The sequence below is a fragment of the Scaptodrosophila lebanonensis genome, unplaced genomic scaffold (assembly GCF_003285725.1).
Source record: "Scaptodrosophila lebanonensis strain 11010-0011.00,11010-0021.00 unplaced genomic scaffold, SlebRS2 tig00001412-arrow-pilon, whole genome shotgun sequence".
Lineage (NCBI taxonomy): Eukaryota > Metazoa > Arthropoda > Insecta > Diptera > Drosophilidae > Scaptodrosophila > Scaptodrosophila lebanonensis.
The window spans coordinates 2,961,117-2,983,190 of record NW_022060739.1 but is presented as its reverse complement, the minus strand read 5'-3'; the positions used below and the strand labels follow the sequence as shown (position 1 = coordinate 2,983,190).

The following is a 22,074-nucleotide window of genomic DNA, read 5'->3' as shown; positions in this document are numbered from 1 at the left end:
TAAAATTAGTAAGCTGTATTGACAGCATTATTTGTTGATATATTAAATAAATAAATCAAATATTTATTTTGCTTTTAAGTTGCGTTTTAAGTATATAGTCTCATATGACCATATTCAAACTCTAATTATTATTAATGAATACCTTCTGGTTTATTTATTTATTTATAGTATCACAAAATCGACAAACAATGGCAAACATTTATTCTTTGATTTATTTTTAATAATGCATGGTCAGTCAGACCATCATTTTCTAAATTTTAGTAACAGTTAATCGGAAAAATCAGTACAGGGGAAAACATGAAGTGATCCGTTAAGAGAAAAAGAGTTTAAAATGATGAAAACTAAACTTTAAAGATTTTTGGGAATGTAGGTGTGAACAGTTTATTTAGTGTAGATTATTCTATATTGAAGAATCGCAAAGCTACTAATTTTTGGCAAGTTACAGGACTTTTTAAAATCGTATCGGAATTGAACAAATAGAGCTTGAAACTAGTACCAATGTATTAAGATTGGAAGCATTTAAATACAAACACTTCTTGATGAAATATGTAAAATGATTTCTAAAAAGTTGGAAATCGTAAAAGAAAAAAAAACATACAGACGAACTGATAACTTCCTCCATTTTTGAATTGAAATTAGTACAATTGTATAGTACTAAGATTGACAACTTTTAGATACAATTTTAAAATACACTTCTTGCTGGAAAGTTAAATGCATGTAAACTAATTTCTAAAAAGTTGGAAAACAAAAAAGAAAAAAATGTTTAAAATTGGTTAACAAGAAAGAGAACTGGATTGTTAAAGATCCTTAATAATAATTCCCTTCAATCGATTAAATCTATACATATTTAAAAGTATACATTTTTACCAAAATTCATAATACTACTTCTATAAAAAAAAAAATGAAGTGTTTACAATTATTTTGGAAACAAAACGCCATTTTGAAACCGGAATAGAGTCTGCCAATAACGTGAAAATAAGCAAATTAAACTACATTTACCTTTGGAGAAAAGTAGTTTACACTTATGGCAGCCCATTTGTATTTAAACGCTTTTGAAAACGCATTTCTTGAAGGGTCTGTGAGTCATTAGTGTTGCATTTAGTTTACATTTCTCTGCTGCATTCAGCCAACATCTTCATTAAAGTGAAATCTTTTTGTGTTCCTTGCAGCCGCTGCCTCATCAACACGCACGCCAGCCAAGGTGCATCGATCATTATGCAAAAGTGGCAGCCTCTCTCTGCTTGGGTCCACATTATCTTCAGCTGCCGCTCCTTGGCTTCCCTCTCCTCACCACTTTTACTTTGGCATTGTACGCAAATCTGCACCAAATTTATGCAAATTGAAATTCCAAGGCAACACCTGGACACATCTCTGCCTGCATATACAAATAACAATTGTTTCAATGGCAGGCCATGATGAATGTGCCACTGATTGTCTTCGGCTGAGCTGATTACACCGGCTGGGCTCGCATCGACGCTGCAGACTTCTTGGCGCGCACAAAACTGTAGCAAATCTTAAGTAATACACACACACACACATGCACTTACACACATTCCATGCACACCAGCAGCCAGCCAAGTGAAGCGGCAAGGTGTCAGTTCTGGGAAAAGTGCTCGGCGTGCCCGACACAGCGGGTGGACTGGCACCAGCCAAAAAGGCAAAAGAAAATTGTTATGTGCCTTTGGTGACAATGACAATACAAACAAACATACATACATGCACACATACACATACTTGTAGAGCCGGCACAGACGACGATGTGCGCTTTTGTGGAGCTGCCGGGCCTGGCTAACAATGAGGAGCATAACAACACATAACGACGCCAAGACAACATTATTGTCCGCATCATAGCACTGGAAAGTGGGCTGTGGGAGCATGAGAGCCAACTGATCTACATGCCTATTAACTGTGAAGAAGTTGGTCAGCCTTAAACGGCTTGCATTGGATTGGTGTCGCGTTGAAAAAAAGAAGGAGAAAATAGCTGCCAAAAAATGGAAGGCTTTCAATAATCATATGCTCCTGCTAGGAGACTTCGCTTTTAAACATCCTCCTGAATTCTTTCAATGATCGAGTTTCTAGGATCAATCGTAGATTTTCTCTAATAAAATTGTTTTTCTATATTTAATATAAGCATTGTATCCGTGCATACAGGTTTAGCACCTTAACAAATATAAGAATAAATGATGGAGGAAGATTTCCCTTAAACTAGTTATAAAAGATAGCTTCGAGAGTTTTTAAACTAATTAAATACAAGTATATACTGTGAAAAATATATTTTTAATACTATAAATTTTAATAATTTATGCTTGGAGAGTTTTAAAACTAATTTAATATAGACTAATAATAATTAATATAATTAATAATTAATTAATAATTTTTAAGTGAAATTATTGTAAATGTTCTAAAATATTGGCCGCTCATTCATATGACTAGAAAAACGTAGTAACAATTAAAAAGTAGACATTGGGCATTAATTGAAATGTCTCTTTGTTGATAACAAACTGATATTGCAAATGTTCTAAATTTGAAAGCATTTGTACAATATTTGTTCGACAAGGAACAAATTCACGCATTCTTGTGATCTAACGAATACTTAACTATTTCCATAGTTGGCAAACACATATTCCTTTTTTTCTTGTACTTGTTTACCTGTTCTGTCACGGCAATTCTTATCTGTTTAGATCGTTAGCCTGCAATACTTCAAATTCTTGTAGTTCATTTTTTATGTGTATTGAAATCCTTTTTGAATGTCTGCAGCAAACACTTGTTGTTGGCAAATTTGAAAACAAAGCAATTCCGGTCAGTAATTTCATGCACAATGCCATCCGCCTTGCATCTTCCTGGAAGCACAGAACTGAGAGGAAATGCAATGCCATAAATTGGAAGTGGCAGCGACAAGCAGTTGTAGTTGTAGTTGTAGGTGTTACCTGGCATTGTCTGCAGCGTGTCAACTTACTTCCGCTCTATGGAGTTGCGCAGGTGCTGCTCCTTGCATTGTCCACTAATTATATAGACGAGTATATAAATACAAGTACATATATATCTATGTGTCTATGTAAGACTACATTTAAGCGGTTGTGCAGATAATTGAAACATTGCTAGTTGGCGCTGTCAGAGGCATTTTCATAAGCCAAATGAATTGCTTCCTCGCTCATATTTAAATCGCAGGCGACACGAGGGTTGGGCCGAGCAGCATCATATCAAGCAAAGATTTTCAAATGTCCACGCCCACTTCAAAGAAAACCAGTAGCACTGCACCGAGGGCAATGAAGCCAGTTAATACCGTGTTGTTGTTGCTGCAATCAAACCCATCAGCGTCATCATCATCATAATCAACATTTCAGCTAACAGCCAAGAAGTTGCGACGTTGGGCGGCAGCTCGAAGACTGCAATAAACGTTTCGCAGCACAAAGATTGATCATCATCAGGAGTTGGGGCAATGGCAACGGCAACGGCAGCAGCAGCATCCGTTGGGGCAAGGGGCAGGAGGAGGAGTGAGGAAGTCAGGCTGCTCATCCATTTCGTCCAATCAGCCACACCCACAAGATGCGCAGCGAGCAGTCCATATTAAAATGGCTTAAAAAGGCAAAAGTCTTGCAGAAGTGGCAACAACAATGCATAGATGTTATGCTTCCGTTTGTCGGTTGCCTGCAAGGTGTGTGGCAGCCATACAGCAAACAGAAGCTGCCTCCATAAGCGCAACACAATTGCCAATTTCATTTGCTGCTGCGCCCAAAAACGCAGAGACGGCTGCCCTCAACAGGTAACTAAGCAAGTACACCCAAGCTCACATCCATAGAACCCCAATCGATATTGTTTTTGCGCGCTATTGTCTAATCTTAGGAAATACAGCTAGAGCGAAACATACAGCCAAGAAGTGATCTCTTTTATTAAATTTACAGTAACCCTCGTATAAATACCTTCAATTTAGACCAGATAGTGCGTTAAGCCATTTACCAAAATAAGCAAAGCAGCAGAAACTAAGCAAGTCGGGACTTGAAGGGTTTTCAAATTTCAAAAGAATATTTCAATAAGAACATTTCTATATACATGTATATACACCTTATTCTGTATTTACACGATCTTTTTTTACCCGATTTTGATATTACACGGTTTGAAAATTAAAATTTTCTTATATATTTCTTTAGAGTTAAGGAACCATTGAACTTTTTATACATATGATCAATGTATTTTTTTACACGTTTGTTTCTGGAACCGTGTAAAAACAGAATTAGTACATATATATTTCTTAATATCTAGAAATATAAAATATTTGTTGGCAAATTTTTCGAACTAATTTGTAGTTTTTTATTTTTATTGTGACGCGGAACGCCAGAAATGTATTTTTCTTAATATTAGGTTGATTTTCTTTTTGAAATCGGGAAATATAATTAAAGTTGGGATGTGGATAGAAATATTGTAGTTCAGTTTTGGGGTTTCCCATGGAGTATATAACCCTTTTAGTCTTAACATAAATGTGCAGCCAAATTAAGACATTTTATGTGGACTTTCAAAGCAAATAGAGAAATGAAAACATTTCAAACAAAATTCTCGAAGTTATAAATTAAATTTTGCCGTTTTGATCAAATGAAATCAGTGGAGAAGTTGAACCGATTTTAAAACAAGAATATTCAAAGCTGAACACAAATATTACAATACAATCTTTTAAATTCGATCATATTATAAAACAATTAGAAATAGTGCGTGGTTTTCAAGTTTCAGATTGTTTTAGAACTGAACATTTCCAACATGAGAACCACCACGAATAAATACAGTTGGAAGCATTGAGTTAATGACACAGAATCAGAAATACTATACGTGTATGCCATCGAATGATTTAAAGAATGAATAAAAAGACTACGAGCTTCCATTTTTGATCCCATTTTGATCAGAAATACTATTTTCCTAACACGTGAAAAATGCTGGTATTTCTGTTGACTTCGAAAAATATTTAATGAAAATAAGTATTGATGTATCTATCAAGTGAAGCATTGTTGTATGCTGGCAATAGTGCAAGCCTGGTTACCTGCCGACTGCCGCCACCGACGTGGAGGCGATTGTGTATGCGACCTGCCGCTGCTGCATGTGGCATGTTGCACAAAACTTTCTACGCCCGCGACGTGCAACAGCAGTTGGGGCTGCAGCTTCAGCTTCTATGAATGAGCAAAAGCCTGGGCAGGCATTCGTCGCATCGTTGTTGTAGTTGTGGTTCATGTTGTTGTTGTGGTGCTATATCATCGTCAACGGCCACGTCGCCGACTTACGACTTCGATTTCCTGCCGCACTTTTTACTCTTCGTTTGTGTTTGACGTTTGCTGGGTCACTTGCCACGGCGCATTCGTAATTGCTCTGAAAGAAAATTTCCATATGATAATATTTATTCGCTGGAATATTGTATGCCTATGGCTGAGCCTCTATCTTACCAACAACTGTCGGTCTATATAGTGTGCCTGCTCCACGCAATGCTCTTATTGTTGCTGTTGTTGTTGTTGCAGCCTATTTGACACTGCGCAGGCGGCAAGGATGATCTTGCTCGAATGTGTGGGTGGTCGTTGCCTGCCTGCCTGCCAGCCTGCCGGCCTGCCTGTCTATCTATCTTGCCGCTTGCTCGCTTGATATTTGTTTTTATTTTTCCCCCAGTCTTCCAAGTGCTCTGCAACGTTTTCCGATTACACCGACTATGCCATTTTCCCTCCTCACTGTAGCTGCACGGCTGCTGGAAACGTCGATTTTGTTTTTATTATCTAGTTGGCATTTTAGTTGAATTGTTGCCTTACTTTATGTGCTCGCTGGGTGACTCCGCGACTGCTACGATATCTACTTCTTTTTTATGGCCAATTGGCCTGTGCTCCACGTGCTTGGCCCTGTGTGTCTGGGGGTGTGTGTGTCTCTGTGTATGTCTCTCTGTATGTTTCTGTGTATGCCTCTGTGTATGTGTGTGAGTCTGTGTCTGTGCGTCTGGCTGTGTGTGTGTGCGAGTGTGTTTTGCAATCGGCACACCAAGAAAACATTGTGATTCGTCGTTAATTTAAATTGCCTGCAATTGCCTTTATTGTAGTGCCTGACAAAAAACAGTACTTCACAAAATAATTAACAACGCGTTTGAAATCAAAGAATCACTTAACAATTGCAGCGCATTACGACACGCGTGCACAAACACTGACTGGCGTTTTTGCAGCACTGGCAGGAGCGCTAAACCTAAGACTTATCGCAAAGCTCAACAATGACAGAATTTTACAGAGCAGTAGGGTTGTAATATAACATCCTTTTTTTGTCATCGTCGATGTTTTCATAGAGTACTCGATTATTTCCGATGTTTTTTTGAACGCGATGTACCGACGATCATCGATGTTTAGGCAAAAACGTCGAAACATTATTTTTAAAGGGAATTTAAAAGCACATGGAATTTAGTTGGACACTCAAGAGTTATAACACAATATATAAAATCACATAAATACCGAAAAATAAATAAATCGATGCATCGATGTTTTGTCGCAATTCTTCAAAACTAAATCAGAGATGCGTATCAATATGGCAATGTCGATATAGACAAGCGAAATTTAGTAAAGAACTATACATTCTTGTGATATTGAAATATTATACCGGCTTCTACTAACAATTCACTTTAACTATGAATGTAATATACATAGTTATTGCTGCAACTTAGGAAATTTAATGTCCACTATTGCAACTGGTGTTTATAAAAAAATATTTTTAATTGAAACTTTCGTATGCAGAAATACCAATATTCCATTTAGTTTACTTTCATTGCGACTTGAAAACTTCTTTCAATTTCAAATATCCACTGCCAGTTACATTCTCTGGTATTTATCACTGATATTTGTTGTCACAGTCAGTTACAGCGACACCGAAATCAGAATATCGCTATTGCTAGCTTCAGCTATCGATTACTTCTGTTCGATATACTGTTACGCAACATTTGTGTTTGGAACTTTGACGTACAAAAAAATTAAATTAGTTTAGTTGTTGAATGCTACTAAGAATTAATTCATTAATAAACATTTCAAGGTGCGTATCAGAGGATTATTATTAGCACCACTGCCAAAGAGAGAACAACCAATTGGGGGAAAATACCGACATGGACATTTCATTATACCACCACAATGTGTTTGTGTGGTGGTGCATTTATACACACAATAGTGTTGCCAACTCCAACTATTTCACAAATTATTTCCTTTTCTGCATCGTAAAAATATTTTATTGTATCCCAGCCTGTAAGCTGTTAGTAGAAGGAATGAACGAATAATTTGGAGAAACATACATACATATGTAAGTATGTATATTCTTTTTACTATTCTGTCAAGTCTTCATGAAAAGTTAGTTGCAAAAAAATAAAATAATACCATTTAAATATCAGCACAATGAAAATGCTTATTTATATTACTTGTATGTCAACATAGGAGGACAATATATAAAAATTATAAAAAGGCATCTTGAAAGCTAGAATATTCCTTTTTTTAAGAAGACTAATTATCAATCTTGTATTGAAAACCTGTAGCAATTGGACAATAACAAAAGGAGCTGGTAAAACGTTCTCAATTGCTTTTTCTTACATCCAAAAGATAGTGACAAAATATAGCTTAAATTGGGCCATTATATATGTATATTTAAGTATATAGGGACAATGAAAAATCACAATTTTAGATCACGCAGACATAAGTTGCTTCAACGTCATTTGAAACTAATATCTATACATCTTAAAGAGTAGCGCCTTTATGATATTTGTATGTGTGTCTATATCCCTTAGAGTACCTGTTTAAATAACTCATAGAAGAGTTCATTCTCCCCCCTAAGCTGTCACTACTTAATGATGATGACTGTACCTTGCGCACCTTGCATTAAAAACTGAAGTGACAATTCCATTGCCTCTGCTCCTGCCAGCATCTACCCCTATGCGGAAGAGCATAGCCTATAGGAAATAAAAAATACTATAATTAGGTCAACGCCTCGTGCCACTGCACGCGTAATGAACCTGTTCGGGAGCAGGAGGTAGTTAGTCAGTCCGAAGCCGTAGGCTTGCGACCAGCATAAGCGACAAAGTTGCCGCCGATGTCGCCGCTGCTGTCGTCGCACCTTGAGCAGAATTTCTAATAAATTTCTAGCAGGGTAAACACGTCAAAACAACAACTACGGCGGCAACGTGCGGCACATGTCAGTGGCTAAGAGGACAGAGAGGACAGTGTGTTCAGGTATTTTAGTATGCGCCCGAGCACCCTCATGTGCTGGACACGACGACATGCTAGGCTGCGCATGCGCAGACATCGTCGCCAAAGTTCCGAAGCTAGTGGTGCGGACGACGGGCGTCAGTCGCGCGCCGTTGTTTAATATCCGCTTACCCCGACCGTCGTCCTAGTTTGTCTCTCTGCCTGTCTGCCTATCTGTCTGTCCGTCCGCCCGTTCGTATCTGCACTCGTATGTGTGCCTAGTCTAGCATTCCATCATGCAATTTGAATAATTAGTCGCTCGTGCCAGTCACCCAACCCAACATTCCTGTGCACTTTGCATAACATGTCCTGCTGCTGCAGATGTGGGCAGGTTGGAATCACTGAAGAGGAACAAGTGTGTGTGGCTTCATATGTGTGTGCGTGTGTGTGTGTGTGCCTGGCCAGTGCTTGTTCAAGTGATGCCTTTGTTGCGGTCAGTGATCGTGCATTCGACCGGTAAGGATCATGCTGGCATATGTTTCAGTTGCCAAGTTAGTTCTGCACTTGATAAAGGCCAGAGGATGGAAATACTGCAGAAGCCCTTTAATTGCTTATTCAGACACTTAAGTGCACTTTTCTGTTACAAAACAAAAGCCACATTGTTTTATGTCACGACTTGGAAATAAGTTGAAACATCTAGAGTTTTATCTATTTATTCATTAAGTTGTGAAGTAAAAATGTATTTTAAAAAACGAAAAATTATAAATGCATATCTCTTTTCTATTTTATTTATTTATCCACAAATGTATTAAGAGATGCTATTGGAGCTTGAAACTGAAAAGGAATAGAAAAGGCAATCCTTTAACTCGACAGTAGAAGAAAAGCATTTAATCTTAATTGACTTCACATTTTTTACAAAGTCCGTCCCTCTTCTCATAACCTATCGAAGCCGTCAGAATCTGCGAGTATTTTTTCACATTTTCTAGACATGATATATGCAAGTTTTTAAGTTGCTTTTGTTCTTTTGTATACCATAGGCTAGGAATTATATGTTAGGCTTATGCAAATGTATGCAGCAGACAGAAGGAAGGATCTCCATTCCTACAATGTAGATGCAAGTATTTTCTTGTTTTGCAATACTATCCACAATATCGAAGTTACACAAAATTCTGCACCTCTACTTCAAATTCTCTGCTCAACAGAGAACAAGTTTTTCTTCCTATTGCTTCTACTCGTAGGTGTGCATATAACACAGGGACAGGCATATAACTCGACTATGTATACTCTTCTCTCTGCTTAAATTTCAAGGCATCAGCTTATATTTGTTTGCTATATACATTTTAAATGCATTTGTACTTAAATTCTACCAACATATCAATTGTAATTAGCCCGCTATTATTAACTTCTTTTCTTTTTAGCAATATCCATTCAAACTTTCTTCAATATGCAATCTACTGTTTCAACTTCGGTTAGTACACATTTTCTAATTCCTTCAGTATACATATATTGTGGAACTAATTTGATAACTTTTCTCTAGAATGAACCCCTTTTAATTCAGGTGCCCATGCAGCCCTATGCAGGCCAGAGCTTAATCATTGGAAATTTCCCGGTGCCCACCAAAGTTGAATCCAAAAGTCCCGCCCTGTCCGGCCCAACACCTTCGAAACAACCCAAGCTAATAGACATGAACATGACTGAGCAATTAGGGACAAAACCAAAACAGCGTCCCTCCTACTTTGAGCGCTCGTCCATTGCCAAGAGGATACTTAAATACTGCAACATAGAGGAGTGCTCCGATTTTTCGAAAGATGAGGCTGTGGAGCTCTTACTGCCAGGACTGGAGACCTACATGAAGTATGTGGTAGATAGAGTTATAGAACTGTGCGACCACCGATCCGGCTATCATCTGGCCAATGATAAGCGAGTTAAGGTGGAACAGGATATGCGCACCACAATGATGTTCCTTAATGATTTGGAGATGGGGGACTCTGCATCTTCAGATGGCGACGGCAACTATAATCGCCGACGTCGTTGGGCAAGCAGCATTCGCTCTCGCCTTATGGCTCCCCAGCCGGGTATGGAGACGGCCAATACGACCGCGATGATGGCCTTGGGTCCACGCAAGCCCAATTCTTCAGACAGTCCTGGTCGAAACGAAATTCCCGTGGCCCCCGTCCCGGTACAGCGGCAGCAGCGACCACAACAGCAGCACCAGCATCAGCAGCAACAACAACAACAACGGCAAATCCAAGTTTCGAACTACAAACGGATCAATATTAGGGATGTGTTTGCGTTTATGTCGGGGGAGAAACGCTACAACAGCTCGAATATGTTTTTCGATGCCTATTTAAAGTACAAACACTAGCTACCTTCCATACTGCACATTCAATTTAATCTTCTAGGGCCTACACGAAGATCTTGAAACTGCAAGCGAACCATTTATAAAAACTCGCACGACACGCGTGTTCTGATTTCGAATTGTGGTTCAATGAACTTCCTTTTTGACGAAAAATAAAAAGAGAACTCCAACAAAAGCCCAAGGAAACAGGTGGTATGTCCTTTGTCAGCAGCACACATGCTGATTTCGTCGGCTATGGGCCTGCACTTGCACGTCTCGGGGATTTCAATTGGGAATTCATTAAACGCGTCCATGCACTTTGAACTTTTGTGCACCGATTGCGTAGACGAAGACACGATTTCGAAGCGCTGGAGTTGGAGGGCACTTAAAGGAATACATATCCGGCCGCCAACTGCAACAGGAAACATATGCGCCGTCTAAGCGTCGTCGTCTGTTGGCGACGCAGACGTCGGCTTCGTTCCCGTTTTTTTTTTTTCTTTGTGCGCATGCGCGCGCACCACAAGGAAATCGTGATTTTATCAGACCCCTCATTATGTTAAGTGCTTGCAATAAAATCAAAGCAGGCGAAGGCGACACTTCTCTACGCATAGAGAATTGAACTTCAATTGAAGTGTGCGACAGCGGTCTAAAATTTAGGCGCTCACGTCCATGGTCCCGAGGCATGCGTTTAGATCGTGCAGCCGCATGACCAACTAGTTGTAGTTGGGGGCACATACACCAGCAGAATGTTAACTGCTCAAAAGTAACACTTGAATGGCTCAGCAATGAACTGTAAGTACGCAATCTCTTCTAAATTGGGAACGTATTAGACAACTAGAAGGATGTCTCCAACCAGAATTAACAGAAGTACGAAAATAAAACCATTCTGTCGAGCTTTCTTTACAAATGTTCCCTAAAAAGTCGCTTTTATCGGTGTAACATCGATATTTTAGAATTTATTTCAAACATCGATAAATTATAATTTATTTCAAACATCGATATTTTATAATTTATTTCAAAAATCGATATTTTATCATTTACTTCAAACATCGACGTTTTTTCCGTTAGTTTACTACTTTTTCACTGAAAAACATTTAAAAAGCTAATAAAAATATAAAACATAATTTAATAATAAGAACAAATTTGACACGGCTTGAAAATGGAGAAGTTTTTGAAAGATTCTAATTGCATTGGAGTTTTATGTCTTGTTTGTGTGTTTGTATTCTCATTATATGGATATATTATTGTATGTAGATTGCAAAAATGCAACTCATTGGAAAGGGGAGAGAATATTGAATGAATGCAGAATGATAAGAATAACATAAGGATAACATTAAGCTATTTAATAAGTTGACAAATTAACATGAAATACAATATGTATAAGCATTAATATAGACTTTTTAAAAATCGCCATTAGTAGAAGTTCGATACATCGATGTTTGTTTCCCAAAAACATCAACACATCCAAGTTTTTCCAGCCCTAGTTTCTAGCATAAAACTGAGGGATCCCTTCATGCGATACAAAATAAACTATTTCTAAACACAATTCGACACATGTTTTGAACACACCTGTACAGCACCAGTCTAGAGGTACTGGTGCACCCATAAAGTCATCCCTCCACCACAAATAGACAGAAAGACAGACACCCTAAGCTAAGTGCGCTACGTGTTGCAGCTAGCGAATTGGAATATGTATATACATACTCGTACTCATATATCCGTTTTCAAGGACCTCGAAGCAGCTGCTACTGCCCAACTATCAGCGCGAGTTTTTTGTGCCTTCAGGCGTAAACTTGAGGCACTGCAGGCGCACCACACAGGTAGCGGAAAAGTTCAACACATGCCCGTACTACTCCCATTTAATGGGCCAGCAAACAAGCAACCAACGAACCAACCGACCGACCCACCCTAACTGGCCCACCACTTGAGTATATCACTTTTCCAGCCGGAAGGAAGATATTACCGAACCATACCGAACAGAGCGCAGTGGTAACTCAAAAATAAATGCAAGGTGTATTTGTATAGCGCACAGGCGAGGGCACAGGCAAATTCCGGTACATACCCACTCGAATATCCATATGCATATGAGTGTACGGTTTGGATCGGGGCCGACCCTTAGGGCGCAACTCGTTTCATTATTGTTTGAATAGCAGCAACAACAAAGAGTTGCTTTTATGTGGAAAATGTTGAACCTTTTTTGCATAACGACGGAGTCGTTTCTTTTTTTTTTTTGGAACGCTATAGCTTGTCATCATTTTATTTACAAGGCAGTGTTCGTTGGCGTCGTCTTTTTCATAATCGTATACGAGTATGATGAGGTAGCAGCTGTGCCAATAGTTGGACAACAACAAAAAACTGAAGCACCTTTTCATACAGATATGTGTGCATGCTTATGTGTTTGCTTACCTTGATCCGTGGTGAGCATATCCAGGCGAGTGTACATCATTATAAAGTCGGTTCCAATAAATAAGGTCGTCCGATAAGGAACTACATTGACACAAAATGCGCGCGCATTTAAATAATCAAATCTCTACTTCGTAGCTGCGTATTTACAAAATCAAGTATGTATGATTAATACTTATATGACTATTTCAATCAATATGTCAATACAGTGAAAACTCCCTTAATGGACACCTCTTTTATCCGGACACTCTCTAAAACATTCGATCGGTGTATAAAGTATTTATGTAAGTATCCCCTTATGTGGACACTCCCCTTGGGCGGACAAAAAGTGGCCGACCGTGAGTGCCCGGCAAAGAGAGTTTTCACTGTAGTTCAGCACAGGCACCAATTGAGTTGTACATTTTTAAAATTGTTCTTGTAAATTTACAATATTCAAATACAAGAAGGGGGAGTTGGCGCCACAACATGTTTTTCTTGCGACGTGCTTGTGGAATTATGGAATTTCCTGTAAGCTCTCATAAATTGCTTTCTTTATTGCTCTAAAGTGTAAATAGTTTTGATTGTAAACAAATCTATAGATTACAGTTACATGTTATTAAAATTGCGATTAAAATCTACAGTTTGATTTTCAACGAAACTCCTAAGTCAGCGCCTTTCTTTGAGATTCTCTGGGAATGCCGTTTTCATTGCGTAAAGGGTAAATGCATTGAGAAACTGTTAGATATGTAAGTAAGGAAAAGACATTGCTAAACTGACAGAAATCAGCGAAATATAAATGTATGCAATTAATTTAAATAAATAAACATAAACACATATTGCTATTAAAACCTGCATTTCGATTTTCAACTTTATTCTTAAATCAGTGCCTTAATTATACCCTGTACCCAAAGGGTGATGGGTATACTAGTTTTGTGCGAATGTATCTAACAGACAGAAGGAGGCGTGGCAGACCCCACAAAGTATATATATTATTGATCACGCTCAATATAGCCATGTTCGTCTGTCCGTCCGTCCGTCTGTCTGTATGAACGCAAGGAACTCTGAAAGTATAAGAGCTAGAATAACCAAACTTAGTAGTGATTATGTATGTTATTTAATTTAATTAATTTATTTATTTTTTTGTGGTGATTTCTTTAAGATAAAAAATTTTCAATTTATTTCTATTTTCTTTCACAATACTATTAAACAATTATTAGAATTATTTTTTCTTTAAACTATATTTTACTATCAGGCTTGCTTGACTGTAGCGTTCTCTCTTGTTTTTATTATAAGCTAAATGTTTAGTAAGTTACTTGCATTTAAGTTTATTCAGCAGTGTAATAATAGTATGTATAGTACTGTTATTTATTTGTAGAATCGTTTGTAATTAATATGTACCTTTATATTTATTTGCCATGGGATCTCTAGCTTCTTTTCGAAATAATGTCAAATTCTGTTACGTGGAAAATGTATAAGATAGGCGCTTTTTACTGACATAATTGGACATAAGAACTGATAAAAAATTGGGGGCTGATTTTTATTCAAATTACGAATTACGGCATAGTTTTGGGTAGTTATATTGCAGTTGTGAAGTGTTTTATTTCAACTTTGCTTCCTTCACACCTCCGTTTCTAATCCGCACCATATGCTGCAGAATGGAATCAACACTGAATGCCACCATTGGGCAGACACAAAAGAGTCATAAAACAAAAACTACGCAACTGCAACTGTTGCGTATTACAGCGTTACCAGGGAACTGGAGTCCATGCACAGCCTTAGACAATTTATGGCTTTATTAACTCCCAAAACGCAGCAGCCGCATTAACGGCGGCTACGTGCAACAAAGTGTTAAAGTCAAGCGGAGGCAAGGCGATGAAGTTGTGTAAATGAAATTAATCTCGAATAGACACACAGGGCAGTAAAGCAGAAGACGCGGCAGAAGGCGACCGACCACTCGCGGCTGCCATTAGTCATTAAACAATTTTCCAATGAAGCCAACTCTGACTGCCGCTCCAGCACCAGCACCAGCTCCAGCTTTAGAGATGCCGGCTGCTGTTGCTGTTGCTGCTGCCGCTGCCGCTGCCGCTGCGTATTTTGTCAGGTGTCATAAAAACCAAATTTATTGCGCATGCGCAGCCGATGCGGCAGCCTGTCGAGCATTTTGTGTTACAGATTTTACTTTTTTATTATTTAATTTTTTCTGTGCCGCCGTTGCTGACGCTGCGAGCGTATAAATCATGATGCGTGCAACTTAAGGTGACAGCACTTTAGGGCACATAAACACATATAAACGACTGTTGTAGCAGCGGGCAGGTTGTCGGAATTTTAATTAAATGCAAGAGGGTCAGTGGGCTGCGACGAAGTCTCTCCAATGAAAAGGTAACGTGATTTCCAAATCTGGAGCACTCGCAAATTATTCTGCCATCGATAACCTCAACATTTATGCAACAAAACGATTGGTTTGGCTCTATTTTCATTTATATCGGCTGGGAACTCTCACTCTCTTCAGATTTCCCTATCTATTCACTATGCAGCTAATACTTTTTCTTTCATTGTGTTTAGTGCTCATTTGTATTGCGAATCGCATTTAAGCACAACTCTTTAAGAACAATACAGCTCTTTATATTTCTTCAAAGCCATAATCAAATCACGACTTTTGAAATGCGTGGGAATAAATTTTGCGTGCGACTTCGGCTTATTTATATAGAAATCTGAATAAAGAGACTCAAGCAACAGCTAAAACGAACGCAAATTACACAGGTAAGAAAAGCTGAAAAACTAATCGCAAAAATAAAAATATGACTATGACAATAAAAAAGATTTTTAGTTTTTTTTTTTTGCTTCATTGGCAATCGACCCACAAAAACGAAAATGCAAAACCCAAAACGTCCATTTGGGCAACTGTAATAAATTATCAAAAAACACGAAATGCGCGCTAAATATATAAGCGAAACACCAATAACAGCAACAACAACAACATCAAAAATTGTGGTCTATTAAAAAAAGCGGGCGATTTGTGCAAAAATTCAAACCAGAGATTAGCATCGACCATAGCCGAAAATGAAATCATGCAAAAAATGCTTAAAAGGAAGGGTAAGTTAGCGAAAGAGGCTGAAGTAGAGAGGTGTAGAGAGCACAGCAACGGCCATGGTTAAAAGAAATCGACTTTAGAATACCCTACAATCAGCACTTCTGCGAAATGTCGGCAGAAGTAAGAACAATCCGATAGCTTCTGCTGACTAATCAAGCTTTTATTATAATCTTGATCTGCAAACATGTTCACAATCAAGTAAGAACTGTGAAGGACATATCTCTATTTATAAAAAACAGTTTGTCCTAACTCACTGACTCGCAGTGAAAGTGAGCTCTAAGAAGGGGTTTTGGCAAATTCGAGCTCCAAAGGGGGAAAACGGACTCCAACGCTTGTATGCTATATGTGAGTAAACGTGTATTTAGCAGATGCATGCGGTGGAGAAACGCCTATTATTTGAGCCCGCCAGATCATATAGATTTCAAGTCGGGCTAGTTCTTTACAGTTTTATGAGATTTGTAATGAAAAGCTTAAGCTATCTATGCTTCACTTCCAGAGTCTCGACCTAATATAGACCCTAAGAACGACAGCCTAATAAGAGAGTGTCTGTCTGCTAGATGATAGACCAACAAGGCTATTTGGAACAGCTTTTGTGAGGTATCTTCGGTATACAATGAAATAAAAAAAGAAAAGCAATATACCCTTTTGCTCTTCGGGTATGGGTTATAAAAAGGCGAAACTAGCGCAGAGCATCGCATCGCATCGCATGGAAACAGGTTCACACGCTACCCAGAACCAGAACATTGTCTCCGCTTTCAGCGTTGTTGCCATCGAGGACCGCACAGTGGGAACACAGGAAGTGTAACAGAAATTGCGGCGGTAGCAGCTCTTTTTCAAACTACCTGTGATCTTTAGGCAGGTCTGTGGTTCTGTACGAGTATCTGGCTCCGGCTCTGATTCTGGCTGGCGGCTGTTGCTTGTGATACATTTCGCTTAATTTTTTAGTGTGTGCAACAAGTGAATGACAGGATAATCGTCCTGTGTGTACCTGTGTAGCTGTAGCTGTTCGCCTCTTTTGTTTGCTTTGTTTTTTATTTTTGGCATGTGAACTCGCATAAAATCTCTTAATGTTTGCATTTTAATGCTGCTGGAAGGCTGTTCTCTGCTGCTCGTCCTCCTTGGCTGGTGTTGTTCAGCTTGTCGTCGTTTGATGCGTGATCTTGTTGATTATGTGTCCGTGTGCTCATTGTTTCTGTTGGTGGTGGTGGTGTGTGTGCATTTAGTTTCATTTCACATGGCAAGCAGCCTCAACCCGGCACACAGACCGCGCTGGCAGGTTCATTCAGCTCAGTGGCATTCAACGTTTTTTTGATTGTACAAATTTCTTGCTGTAGTTGGCAATTTTTGTTCGTGTTTTTCTGCCTTTGACCGCTTTGTATGCAAGAGTGTGAAATTTTTGCTTGTTGTTCTTCATGGAAATTGCCTATGCTGTGTGGAATTTGTGGGAACAAGTGCAGCCACGTTTTGCCAGGCAATATACACACACAAATCATGAAAGCATTACGTGCCCTTTTTTTGATTGAACCAGCACAGAACACACGCAGGAGAGAGCGTGAGAATTTGGATTCCAAATTTTGGCATGTCTTTTTTACATGGATAGTTAAAATGTGAATGAAAGTTGTGTGTTGAAGATGCTCAGGAATTTACATATAGTATGTATTAGCATAAGAAATATTACTAGATAAGTATTGCTTTAAAAAAAGATACAAAAACATGTTACTTAGTAATTTAGAGTCACCAGTTAGGTATTGAGAAGGTCAACTCTAAACTAAAAATAAGTATGCTAAAAATAAAGTATGAACTTTTATATACAAATATGGAGCCATTGACTGAATCGAAAATAGATTAATAGGCTGAAAGAATAAACAAATTATATGCTTAAATTATTCTTAGTAGTAGTTTCTATTTTTATAAAGCTGGATTAGATCTTACTAACAAATATGTCTGAAGCTAATAAGCCTCTTGTGTATAAATAAAAAATGTTTAATCCAAGTTGCTCCATTTGTAGGAGTTATAGTAAGTCTAACTAAAATTGTACCCCTTTACTGATCTTAGTCTCCCTATCAGTACCAAAAATAAGGAATTGATGACTTACCTCATAGCTAGTTATAGATGGAGGCTTGTCGTGCATTGCGGAAAAATATAGCTTTTATATAGATGGGCAATGCATAGCCTTTACCTAAAAGACAAAAAACACGAAAAGTATTCTAGTATGTACTTGTACAAGCCATGCATTAATTATAACATGCATTGATTATAACAGAAAATACACTGCTTAAGGTCCTTGGTTCTTCTTTCTCCATTTTCGAGTAAGCAAATACTTAACTTGTCGGGTCTTAAGTGATTTTATTTTCTCTTTCTCGTCAGACTCCTCAGTCTAAACTGTTTGTGGAGCCCAGCACATGACATGCAAAACAGTTGACATTAAATTTAAAATAATAAAATGAAATTGCTTGAATTGTCGCTCGTAAATCAATGCTGGCCAGCAGGCAAAACAAAACGCTCGATTTCACCTGTTCAAGAGAGCGAGACAGTTGAAAACAATGCAGTGGCAAGCCATAGCAAATGAGTGAGAGCGAGAGGGAGAGAGAGAGACACAGAGAGGGTGACGTATGTACAAAACGGCGGGCAGTTATGGGGGGCAAGCAATATAAATGCAAGTTGACAAGTACGGCGACTCAATTGCGGCACTTGTCGCACGACACTCGACATCGAGCATTGGAAAGAAAACAAGAAAACAAAGAAATAAAAATAAATATAGGCATCGCATAATAAAGATAAAGAGCCAAGTGAATATATCATTGGAGCATGACATGACAGAAAATATTGTGATTTTCACATTTCAGTTGCTCCTCTGATTGTGATTGTTGTTGGTGTTGTTGTTGTTGGTGTTGCTGTCAGCCATGGTATTTACTTTAGTTTTTAATATTTACGAAATTGTTGACGCTTCGCTTGGCCCCTTTTTGATATTTTTCTTTTATGGTTTAATTTACAGCGCAAAGCCGACAGGCGCGCTGACAGAATTTTTCTGCTGCCCACTCAAAGGTTAAACGAGCCGACCATCGACGATGACATGAGCTGGACAGGCTAACATACACACACACACACACACACATGAAGAAATATACATATATTTATATACTACAAGTATATATAAAACCCACGGCAGACGTGCAGACACAATAACCGCTAAATGACATGTGTGTGTCATAAAAAAAGGAAGGAATGACCAGACAAGAAGAAATGTTTAATATGAGTTTGCAGTTTCGTGTTTCGTGCGCCTGTCCGCGCATTTTGATTTAATCAGTGCGACGCCGCCTTTAAATGTTTTCCTTGAATGCAACTTATCGGCTTAATTGTGCAGCAGTCACGGCCCAAAAGGTTGTCTCCACCTTCACCACCACCTCCTCCTCTTTATGTACCTCTACTAATTAAAAGCATGCTCGAAATTTCATTTCAGTTTGCTTAACAAATTTGTTGACAGCAGTGTCTGTGCAAAACGAAAGACTTAAGCAACAAACTTGATGGGCCGCACACTTGAAAAAATGCGCAGAGCAGACAATGCCCAACATTTTTGCCGCTTTCCCGCTAAATAAAGAAATTAAGTCGAATCGCAATGTGCCCACACACATGGCCACAAAAATATTTACGCATAATCGCTTTCTTTCTTTTATTTTCACATTTTCCTCTTCGCTCTAAATCAAATAGAAGTCTATAGAATGCGATGCATTGCTGCGATAAGCAACAATTCTTCACTTGCTGCTTTGTCTGCTACCTGTTGCGCCTTCCCGGAGCAAACAAAAGACAGATTTTTGGCAATGAAGCCGTAACAATTATACGCTATAGCCGATGAAGGGCAACAATAGGCAACGAAAGACAATATTTTTGCTTGACCTGCCGCCAGCGTGAGAGTTTTCTGGCCATCAGTAGCGAATGCTATTTGGTAGAATTTGGCAAACGCCCACACAACACGCTGCACAGTGTTGAGGGCGGCACAAAGGAGGCGTTTGTTGTATTGCATTTCTTTCAAAAATAGAGTCAAACGAGTTCCAAGTATTGAAGTGTATTTTGTAGATTCAAAATTATTGTCTGCTTGGAAGAAATTCATAGAAATTGTCTATCGAATAGCCATATAAGTACGAGTATGAGATAGAACTTACAAGCTCATTCAGTCACGTTCTCACAACTATCTGTGCAGACGCATCACTGGCAATTAATTAAACCACACGCTATAATATCTCATTTTTCGGCCTAAACTCGATTCAAAGAATCAAAATGTGTCCACAATCTACACTTACATATACATACGAGAACATATATGTATATATATGTATATAGAAAGCATCAAATCAAAGGTTTTTAAGTAGCAGCCATAGAGCTGCCTCAGTGGCATAACTTGCTCTCATTTCAGATATTTCCACTTGTTACTCCATTTACAAATTCAACAGAATTATGATTGAGATCGCCACATGGTCGCCGTTGGCCCTCTGATGAAATGAGTTGTTTTGTGGCAATCATAAAACCAAAAAAACATACTCGTAACTAGAAAATGTAGTTGTAAAACGTGGCTTGCAAGTGGTAGAGACACAGACACAGAAACACTGGCACTGACAGTGGCAGTGGCCCTAAGTGTGGCAGGGCAAGTGCCAACGGTCTCAGGTTGGCGCATAAATCTCAACGGCTACAGCCAACATTTCCAAATACAGCAACAAAATTAGACTAAAAACGGTGACAAGTGCCGTGCGCTGCGTGTGCCGCACTGCAGCGGAAGTCGACACACAAACACCACACACAGACACACACACACACACATAGATACTGGCCGAACTTTAAGCTCAAGTGGAGCTCATTGAATACCAAGAAGTAGCCGGCAATCAGACAAAGTTGACGTTGCCATGGCTTTGACTTGCTTTGGTTTTTGATGCCCTTTGCCAGGGCATTCCCATTTTAGAATATGACTTGTATGGCATTGAAGGAAGGTTAATAATGATGTATTTAGATACAAAAGAATACTAGTCGTATTTGAAGTTTTTTAAGTATTTTTTTGATAGTTGATAATACGCAGCTTTTCTTTGATATTTTAGGAATTATAAACATATTTTGCTTTACTTTGAATTCATATTTCAATAAGTAGAAAGAATTTCTCATTTTATTTCTTAATAACTTTTTTTAAATCTTTATTATTTATTTAAGATCTCAATGACTTGAATTAGTGTTGAAGTAGTGACAAATCACAATTAATTAAGATTTGTAGGCAGGCCTAGATTTAATACAGTTATGAGTTCAAGGCGAGCTTCGGAGCCATAGGAATTCCAGCAAAGGTCACTGATAAAGATGTTGGTGGCAGCTTAAATAGAACACTATAGTCAATATTCCAATTAAGATAGAAGACACGGAACTTTATAAGCTAAGAATTTATTTTTAGCTATAATAGCGATAATATTCCTTTTCTCAGATATTTATTTCTATTTATTAATTATAGTTAACAAAGAACTGCTAACTTTGCAAGAAAAAGATCAATGTAAATATAAAAAATAATAGTAGTAATCAATAGTAGTAGAGTAAGATAGGATTAGAGATTATCAGAATCAAGTTGATTTGAAATTTGTTGTGTGAATTATTTAACTTGTGTTCACATTTAATTAAGGCTACGTTCTATAATTAATTTTCTTTTGTATTGAAATACTTAAACGATTGAATGTTAATTATAAAACAATTCAAATCATTTACAAATGTGAATAAATTTTTTACTAAAACACAATAAACATGTAATTTACTTTAAAAGTAAATCTGTTCATCATATAATAAACTATTTTATTATAGCTTTTTACTACTGTAGCTTTAATAGCTGTAAAACTTTGCAAGAGCATCTAATCTTCATCAACGAATAGCGTTTTTGTTCACATTTGTTTTTGTTGGCTTCGTGCGTTGTTGCCGTCGTCGCCATGTCTTCGTCTTTGGCGCGAGTTTGACTAATTAAAGCGCAGTCGGGCATTTTTAATTTGTACGCTTGTAAAATGAAATTAACTTTTTTCGCCGTTCCCGACCAGATCGAGTCGACGACTACGACTACGACTACACCGACGACGACGAAGAGT

The 22,074-nt window shown here is 38.2% G+C and overlaps 1 protein-coding gene and 1 long non-coding RNA gene across 2 annotated transcripts; one reads left to right on the top strand and one right to left on the bottom strand.

The window, feature by feature from the left end:
• Window positions 1-4,994: 4,994 nt before the first annotated feature.
• On the bottom strand, window positions 4,995-6,068 carry LOC115631880. The gene is made up of 3 exons (XR_003996243.1): window positions 5,778-6,068; window positions 5,424-5,716; window positions 4,995-5,349 (listed from the first exon to the last, which is right to left on the bottom strand). It is a non-coding gene; the product is annotated as an uncharacterized LOC115631880 (long non-coding RNA).
• A 1,210-nt stretch (window positions 6,069-7,278) lies between these two features.
• Window positions 7,279-10,683, top strand: LOC115631823. Its single transcript, XM_030528663.1, has 3 exons — window positions 7,279-7,290; window positions 9,584-9,633; window positions 9,724-10,683. Exons 2-3 carry the CDS (start codon window positions 9,610-9,612, stop codon window positions 10,528-10,530), a joined length of 831 nt encoding a protein of 276 aa, XP_030384523.1. The 5' UTR covers window positions 7,279-7,290; window positions 9,584-9,609; the 3' UTR covers window positions 10,531-10,683.
• The last annotated feature ends 11,391 nt before the right edge of the window (window positions 10,684-22,074 follow it).